Source organism: Dasypus novemcinctus, chromosome 5 (genome assembly GCF_030445035.2).
Source record: "Dasypus novemcinctus isolate mDasNov1 chromosome 5, mDasNov1.1.hap2, whole genome shotgun sequence".
NCBI lineage: Eukaryota > Metazoa > Chordata > Mammalia > Cingulata > Dasypodidae > Dasypus > Dasypus novemcinctus.
In genome coordinates this window covers 24,025,225-24,033,650 of record NC_080677.1, presented here as the reverse complement: position 1 = coordinate 24,033,650, position 8,426 = coordinate 24,025,225, and the positions used below count along the sequence as shown (strand labels likewise).

General features: G+C 36.8%; 1 protein-coding gene across 1 annotated transcript in view; it reads right to left on the bottom strand.

The window, feature by feature from the left end:
* Positions 1–2,661: 2,661 nt before the first annotated feature.
* Positions 2,662–8,426, bottom strand: part of TBX20 (T-box transcription factor 20) — a 59,180-nt gene continuing 53,415 nt past the window's right edge. Inside the window, exon 8 of the mRNA XM_004457120.4 lies at positions 2,662–7,694. Within this exon, the coding sequence (XP_004457177.1) occupies positions 7,354–7,694 (341 nt within the window). The 3' untranslated portion in view covers positions 2,662–7,353. The remainder of the gene's footprint in view (positions 7,695–8,426) is intronic.

The following is an 8,426-nucleotide window of genomic DNA, read 5'->3' as shown; positions in this document are numbered from 1 at the left end:
CCAGCAATGAACTTGGAATTGGAACTTGACATTAAAACACACCACCATTTACAGTGGCAACAAAAAATAAAACAAAACAAAACAAAAACAAAAGTAATCCTTAGGTATAAATCTAACAAAATATATACAAGATCTATAGGAAGAAAATTACCAACTGATGAAAGAAATAAGAAAGTCTAAATAATTGGAGAGATATTCAATGTTCATGGATAGGAAGACTTAATATTATTAAGAAACCAACTTAATATGACCTTATCCATGTAAAATAGCTATTTATTGAATTTCCTTTTAAAAGCTGGATTTACTTGTTTTCCTGTTTAAGCATCTTAAAAGAGAATTTGTTACTGTTTATTAAAACTGCATTTTGGGAGCATAACAATAACCAATTTGCAATAATATGAAGAAACAATTATGCCTTTATTATCAAGTGTTAAGCACAATTCTTATAACAAACCATGATGAATTCTTTCTGCTTTCTTTTCCTTTTGCCACAATATTTTCATATGAATAAGCCAAAAATCCATGATGACCAATTGCTGTGTTAGCTGATGTATCATTTATGTACAGAGAAGTTGAAGAAGACAGTGGATTCATTTAGAAGTGTAACTGGTGCTGTGATTATAGCAATGTTTTACTTTTATTAGTCATACTTCACCTTGTTCATGCTAGCTTTTTAAACGTTTGATTTTCCTCTTGTCATGGTCAACTGCTGAATTTATTTGAAAGATGTAGAGTACTGTTTAAAAATTACTACAGTTGGGAAGCGGATGTGACTCAACTGATAGAGCATCTGCCTACCATATAGGAGGTCCAGGGTTTGAACCCAGGGCCTCCTGGCCTGTATGGTGAGCTTACCCATGCGCAGTGCTGCCACGCACAAGGAGTGCTATGCCATACAGGGTTGTGCCCCACATAGGGGAGCCCCACACGCAAGGAGTGTGCACCACAAGGACAGCTGCCCCGTGTGAAAAAAGTGCAGCCTACCCAGGAGTGGCACCGCACACACGGAGCACTGATGCAGCAAGATGATGCAACAAAAAAGAGACACAGTTACTCAGTGCCACCAAGAATGCAAACAGACACAAGAGAGCAGAAAACGGGGGTGGGTGGTAGGGGGTGGGGAAGGGGAGAGAATAAAAATCTTAAAAAAATAAAAATAAAAAAATACTAAAGTGTGTATAATTAGGTCAAAGAATTGTGCAATTGTTTCCTTTTTACTTTTTAAAATTAAGGGGCATATATACCTGAGAACATCAGATGTAATAGAGCATAGTAATACTATTTAATTTAATCACAGTCTCTAATGAATATTTCAATTTTGAGTTTTGAAAATAAACTAATGAATAAACCTGACTACAAAGGAAAAAAAAGAAAACATCTTCCCAAATTGATCTATAGGTTTAACACAATACCAATCAAATTCCCAGCAAGATATTTTGTTGATATTAACAAACTCATTCAAAAGGTTATAAGGAAAGACAGAAGACCCAGAACGGCCAACATAAGACTGAAGAACAACATTAGAGAACCTGACACTACCTGACTTCAAGACTTACTATAAATTTACAATGATCAAGACAGTGTGATATTCATAAAGGAATGGACAAATAGATCAAGGGAACATCAGTGAGAGCCCATAAATTGACCAACACAAATACAGTTAACTGATCTGTGATAAAGGGGCAAAGGAAATTCAATGGAGAAAGGATAGTGTTTTCAATCAATGGTGCTGAACAAATGGACGTCCATATGCAAAAAAAAGTAAAATTAGAAATTCTCCATGCTTTCTGTACAATTTTTCTGCAAATCAAAGACTGCTAAATAGTCTTTTTTTTTTTTTTTTTTTAAAAAAAAGGACACCTGAGCTGTCTTAACAAGGGTCCCCCAGTGACCAAATCTGGGACAATTTTAAGTATAAATCACTGAAAACTGGGAATCCTTTTGTCCTGAAAGTTAAAGAAAGGCTGAGCAATTGTACCAGATTAAAGGAAACTAAAGAAACATGATAGCTAAATGCAGGATGATTGTGAACTGAATCTGTACTGAAAGAAAAACAATGCTACAAAGAACATTACTCAGTCAGTAGACAAAATTAGAATACAAATGATTGATCACAGTATTGTATCATTGCTAAACCTTTCTAAAATTCCTGACTACTGCAACATTTAATAGAATCTTCACGTTTTTAGTAAATACACTTTGAAGCTATTTAGGGTTAATGAGACATGAAATATGCAACATACTCTCAAATGGTTTAGAAAAAAATTTTTTATGTATTATGTAGGTATGTGTAAATATATATGTGTATATACACATGCACCACACAGTGTGAATGCAGATAATAAAGCAAATGGGGCAAAAAAATTAACGATTGGTAAATCTGGGCAAAGAGTATAAAAGGTTTCTTTATATTATCCTTAAACTTTCCTGTACTCTTGGAATTATTCTAAATAAAAGGTTTTAAAGGTTCCCCCCTAAAATTTAAAATTATGGGTGTCTGGCATACACAAAAAATTAAGGGTAATAAAGAAGACTTTGGAAAGCAGTAGGTATGATAAATTTAAATATTTTGAAGGACTGTCATGGAAGAAGGATGAAGACTTTGAATGTGGCCAATCTTATTCTATGTCGGAATACTTTGTGTAATATCATAACAGTGCATTCAAGTGCTCATGACTTTATTGAGAGGAGTTTTTTAAGCTCTATGGAGTCTTCAATATCTTTCAATACAGACAGGTGCAAAGAAAGTCATGTGATTCTAAGGATATGCAGGTAGAGTAAAAGTTCAAAGCAAACAGTGTAACATAACGAAAGATGTAAATGTGTGTGCATATCTATATAAAAACACACCATTTTTAATGAAAGAAATTCATATCCACACATCTGTACTTCTGTACAATTTTGGGTAATATATAATTTTAAGCTGTTTACAAATAACGCATAATGCTTCAAATATTACACAGTATTGATAATACATTTCTAGCAGAAATAAATATATTGCACTTAAAAAGAAACTTCATTGGATGTTACTTCATAGGACTAGGATTATAACTTCTTTTTTCATAAAACATTTCCCAGGCCCTCCCCACCCCAAGCCCTAAACACACACACACTCATTACAGTGACTGTTCTCACACAGTTTGTTAAACAAATGAACACAGCAAACAATGGAACTGTGGTAAAGTCTACTAAAGAGGCTATGTCCAATTTTTCCCTTAGGAATAAAAGAATTTTTTAAATTTCTGAAAATAAGATAGAAACAACTAAATACAATATTTAAATGTACCAAAAGTAAAATACAACAAATTGTATTTTTTGTCCAGATGAATTAGAGGTATATTATTCCAAAATGTTTTTATTTTCTTATTATCAGGACACTGTTAAAAAGAGAGCAGATTGAAATTATTTGGGGGAGGGACAGAGAAAGAAGGACCAGAAAATACTTAAGGATTATTTGCCTATCAAAAATTTATACATGAACCATTGTATGTTTAAAGTCTGCTGAAGAAAGACTATTGGGAGATTTTATAATTAGCATGGAATAGCAGTGATAGAAGGATTCTTCTTGTAGTTTTCTAAAAATTTAAGAGATTGTAACTGTCCCTTTGATCATTTACAAAAAAATCTTTACATTCTAAAATAACACATAAAAGTGTATCCTCCACCTAGGCCAGGCTCTCCAATGCAGAAAGTATAAAATCTTTTCGATCCAATTTTCTTTCTAGATTTAGGATATAGTATTGCTTTGTTTTTAATAATGTTTATTTCTTACATGTCAAATAGTGAAGTTTTCCTTGTTTAGTCAATGGAAGATTGAGTAAAAATGTTTTTCTTGCAATATGTGACCCTACACTTTATATAACTGAATTTTTTTAACTTCAGTTACTGAGTCATGGCTAAGCTTGACTGCATATTTAATGGGTCCATCCACTTTATTTGAAGCCAATTTTTGTGCATATAATTCAGCTTAAATATAAGCAGTTCAGTCTGAAAAGCTAATGTGGAAATGACAAATTCATAGGCAGTATGGGATAAGTATGCTTTACTTCTGGGAATGTTTATTTCTTGGCTTTTGGTGGGTTCTCTCTCTCTCTCTGTCATTGTGGATGGAGATGTACAGTGGCAGGGATAAGGATGAGGGGAAGGGGAGGTTTTGGAATACCCCAGAAGTCAATGTAACTTCTATAATACAGCCCCACACAGAGCTTTTGCTGGATCATAAATTAATGCCAGGAAGCTTCTTAATACCTCCTACTTGATGCACACCTACTAGAAACAGTGGTAGGCCTTTTAGACAAAATACCTTTGTTATAAACTCAGAAGGACCAGTAATGCGATCCTAAATTCATTAATCTAGACCTTGTTACCTAATAATTTGTGATATAGTAGACACAAACTGGATACAATTTACCTTTGTCCTGTTAAGAGTGGACAGAGGAGGGGAGAAGATTTAAGTAAGAGAAATGATTCAATGTAGAATTATTGATAAATACGCAGAACCCACTAAATTATGAATTGCTTCCTTAGGGTTTGACAAAGCAGGTCTGGCAGGCCCTCTTTTTAGCAGTACTGCACATCAGCCATTACTTTTTGATTCCCTAATATCCTCAGGAGGAAACCCTGAATTTATTCCAAATATACTATAACTGATGCTTTTTATTATTTAATTGCCTTTACCATTAACTAGTTAGCTCTTGCAGTTACTTTCTATAAAAAAGTCTTTGCAGTTTTCAATCTCAAATTCCCAGGGGGTTCAGTAAGAATTAACAAACAGAATAGTGCAGAAAGGTGGAATTAGGTAAATTTCTGTGGCTAGAGTAACTCTGATCAGGCTAAGATCCATTCCATTTGTGCTTCTTCTCTCTAATTTGAATACCAAATACTTAAAAAATATATCCAGTTTAGAATTTTAGGTATGTTTTCTCTAATCACTGTACTTATTTTTAGTCTTCTATTGCTTAATTACAAAACAAAGTTTTCAAGTCAGAAAATGCTGATGCAAAACTGTATTAACAAGAACACACAAACCTACTTTGAGGCACACAGATTGGGAGAAATGCCAAAAGAGTACTAGGATAATTCTTTCATCCTCTTTGAAAAGGTAATTCAGACACAGATTCACTTCAGGAAGTCAGTAATTGATCAGGGTATTGAGCAGCATAATGTAAAGGAGCATCTTTCTTTTTTTTTAAGCGGCACTTTAAGCGGCAGTGCTCTGTTGTAAAAGGAGCCCTGGCAACAGCCCAACTACTAAATATCTAACTTATATCCTAGTCTATGGGTATTTACTTTACACTTCACTTATAACTGCTTCATTGTTGTTGTTAAGAAATGCACATCTGTGCTTTGTTTGAAAACAAACTACCAGAGGATACTAAAGCATAATAAGCAAGGTGTTAGAAATTAGGCTATAGTGTCTGCCACAAGGCTTCGACAGGCTTTGTTAACACAGTCCATGCTTCTCCATAAGTAAACCTTGAGATACAATAGAGAAAGGCAAGTGCAAAATGCAACAGTGGCATCACACAGACAGGCCCTGGCACTGTGCCTTGTTTCTTAGACTGGAAATGTTCAAGAAAGGTGTTTGATACAGAAAAGCCTAACATTAAAAGAAACCACAGAAAATCCTGCTAGGGTCTAATGTGATAGTATACTGCATTTATCACCAGGTACACTTTGACTGTCAACAGCAGTATTTCCCCATCTCTTTTAACAGATTTAGTACTTTTTCGGTCAGAATAGAGTAAAATGAATATTACATACAAAAATTTAAATTAAATTAAAGAGAGTTTTAGGGATCCTTGCTAAGAAGTCAAGTTACATCCTGTAGCTGGAATGCATTATATCTAAAGTTGAAAGATTAGTGACTTCATTGAGTAGTAGTATGGAAACAAACTGTTGCAAAATGCCAAATGTATTACCCTGACTGTAAATGCTTAGATACATGTTGCTCAAAAAGAATATACCGATAATATATACCTAAAATATAATTAAGTACTATTACAAGCATTAAAGGAAGGTTTAGGAAAACAGCAAGAGTTGAAAATAAAGTAGATGAATGTTTAGGTTTGCTTAAAAGGACTGTCAATGTTTCAGACAGGGAATTAACATGCAATTACACGTTATAGACCTAAAAAAATGTTACGGGAGTCACTGAATGGAACATAGTAAGGAGGAAAAAAGGACAAATCAGATATATGGACACATGAGCATAGATTCAATTGTGGCTATATGGGTCATCTAGAATTGTCATTCAAAAATAGTTGTCAATCAATGGCAACTGTTAACCTAACAACAAAGCAGGTTTACCAAGAAAGAGAATTTAGCCCAGTGCATGGTATAATCCATAAGCTCTCCCAAAGGTAAAGTGGAAAGTAAGAGGATTTTCACACATTTGCAGAGAAATATCTTCCAGAACACGGCAACAATCTTTTTTGTTTTTCAGCTGTAAGTGAAAGAAAGTTTTACATAACATCATGCATTATAGGCTTTAGAGTATTCTTCAAACACTCTATATACATTTAGAGTGTATTTAGAATGCCAGCCTGGAAAAATAAAACTTCAGTTTTGCAATGTAATACATATAGGCTCTTCCTTCAAGATTGTATATGGAAAGTTTTTCCTTCATAAATGTTAAGTACTTATAAGAAAGAGAATTAGGAAGAAGAAAGACAGAACTTTGAGAACTGAGCTTGTCTGGTACTGACAATTTTACAAAAGAATTTTGTGACATAATTACAACCGAATCACATCCACAAAACAGGATGCATTGGCATTATCTCAGCTCTCGTCCCAACAAACTATTAATAACACAAAGGAAAACTGACATGCTTAAGCTACAGCACTACAAATATTTCTCTATTGACTCCCATTATCTACAGGGAGAAATTGATGTAAGTTAGTCAGATAGTCAGTATTGCCTCTTTGAAAATTCTCTTAACCTGTGCAAAACTGAAAGAAACCCTATACACATTGATTTTATACATTACTGCATCAACACAGCATTTTTTTTAACCACCAGGAATAATGCACTGTAAGATTCTGTATTATTAAACTTTCTGGGTAGGCTGACATACTATTAAGTTGCAGGAATTAGATTGGCCAAGGAGTTGACACTGACTCTCCTGAAAGAATGAACTCCACAGCTGTCCTCCGACTGTGGATGGAGTCTGGTCCATGGTGCGTTCCATAAGTGGTAAGTTTTATTGCGAGTCCAGCTCTCCTGTTTAACAGGTCCCATGTTGCCTGGAGAGACCCTGCTCCAAATCCCCACACATCCCAACTCCCCAACCCTGTCCTTTATTTCCATACCCAAATGGCACATTTTGGATCTGGATTCGCCGATATTTAGAGTCATACAAATGGAGTCATCACAGCCGAGGAATGGCGCAGTCCTTGGATAGCGGCGTAGGGCCCCTGCTGAAAGTAGTGATGGTATCGGGGCATGTGGAAAGAAGGGAACGTGGGGCCGCTCCCTTGCATGGAGCTGGCAATGGCCGATGGGGTCAGAGGCATCCCCAGCCGGCTGTATGGCGGCAGGGAGCCCTGTATGGGGTGAGGAATGGGTGTTGCTATGGAGGCTGTGCTGGTGCCAAGAGCTGTCAGGGACTGTGGGTGCTGAAATCCAGGAAAACTGGAAGAAGACGACACCCAGGAGCTGAGAGACAAATTATCAGATGTTGTAAAGGCTGACCCTGTAAGGAAAAACACCTCATTAGACTGGAAACTCAAGCTCAACGCACAAAGCAAGAAGTAAATTATCTGTAAAGGCAGATTTTTTTTTTTTAAAGATTTATTTATTTATTTAATTCCCCCCCCCCCCGGTTGTCTGTTCTCTGTGTCTATTTGCTGCGTCTTGTTTCTTTGTCCGCTTCTGTTGTCGTCAGCGGCACGGGAAGTGTGGGCGGCGCCATTCCTGGGCAGGCTGCTCTTTCTTTTCACGCTGGGCGGCTCTCCCTATGGGTGCACTCCTTGCGCGTGGGGCTACCCCATGCGGGGGACACCCTTGCGTGGCACGGCACTCCTTGCGCGCATCAGCACTGCACATGGCCAGCTCCACACGGGTCAAGGAGGCCCGGGGTTTGAACCGCGGACCTCCCATGTGGTAGACGGAGGCCCTAACCACTGGGCCAAGTCCGTTTCCCAAGGCAGATTTATTTTCAGAAGTATTTACTAGATCTGCAATTTCAAAAGACAAACTTGCCAACACAAATCTATGTGTCTGATGAGAAGGTATCATTGACATCCTGGGTGGAAGAATTTACTGGATGGAAAAAGATGTTACTCATTAGATGACCTGCCTACTCCCAGAGAGAGACAAACGCTGCAATGCCCTCTGCCCGCCAGCGATGATCGAACTCCCTTGAAAGGAGCTCAAAAGGTCCGCATCCGTCCTGACCTCTGCAGCATCTCCACAGGAAGGCTGG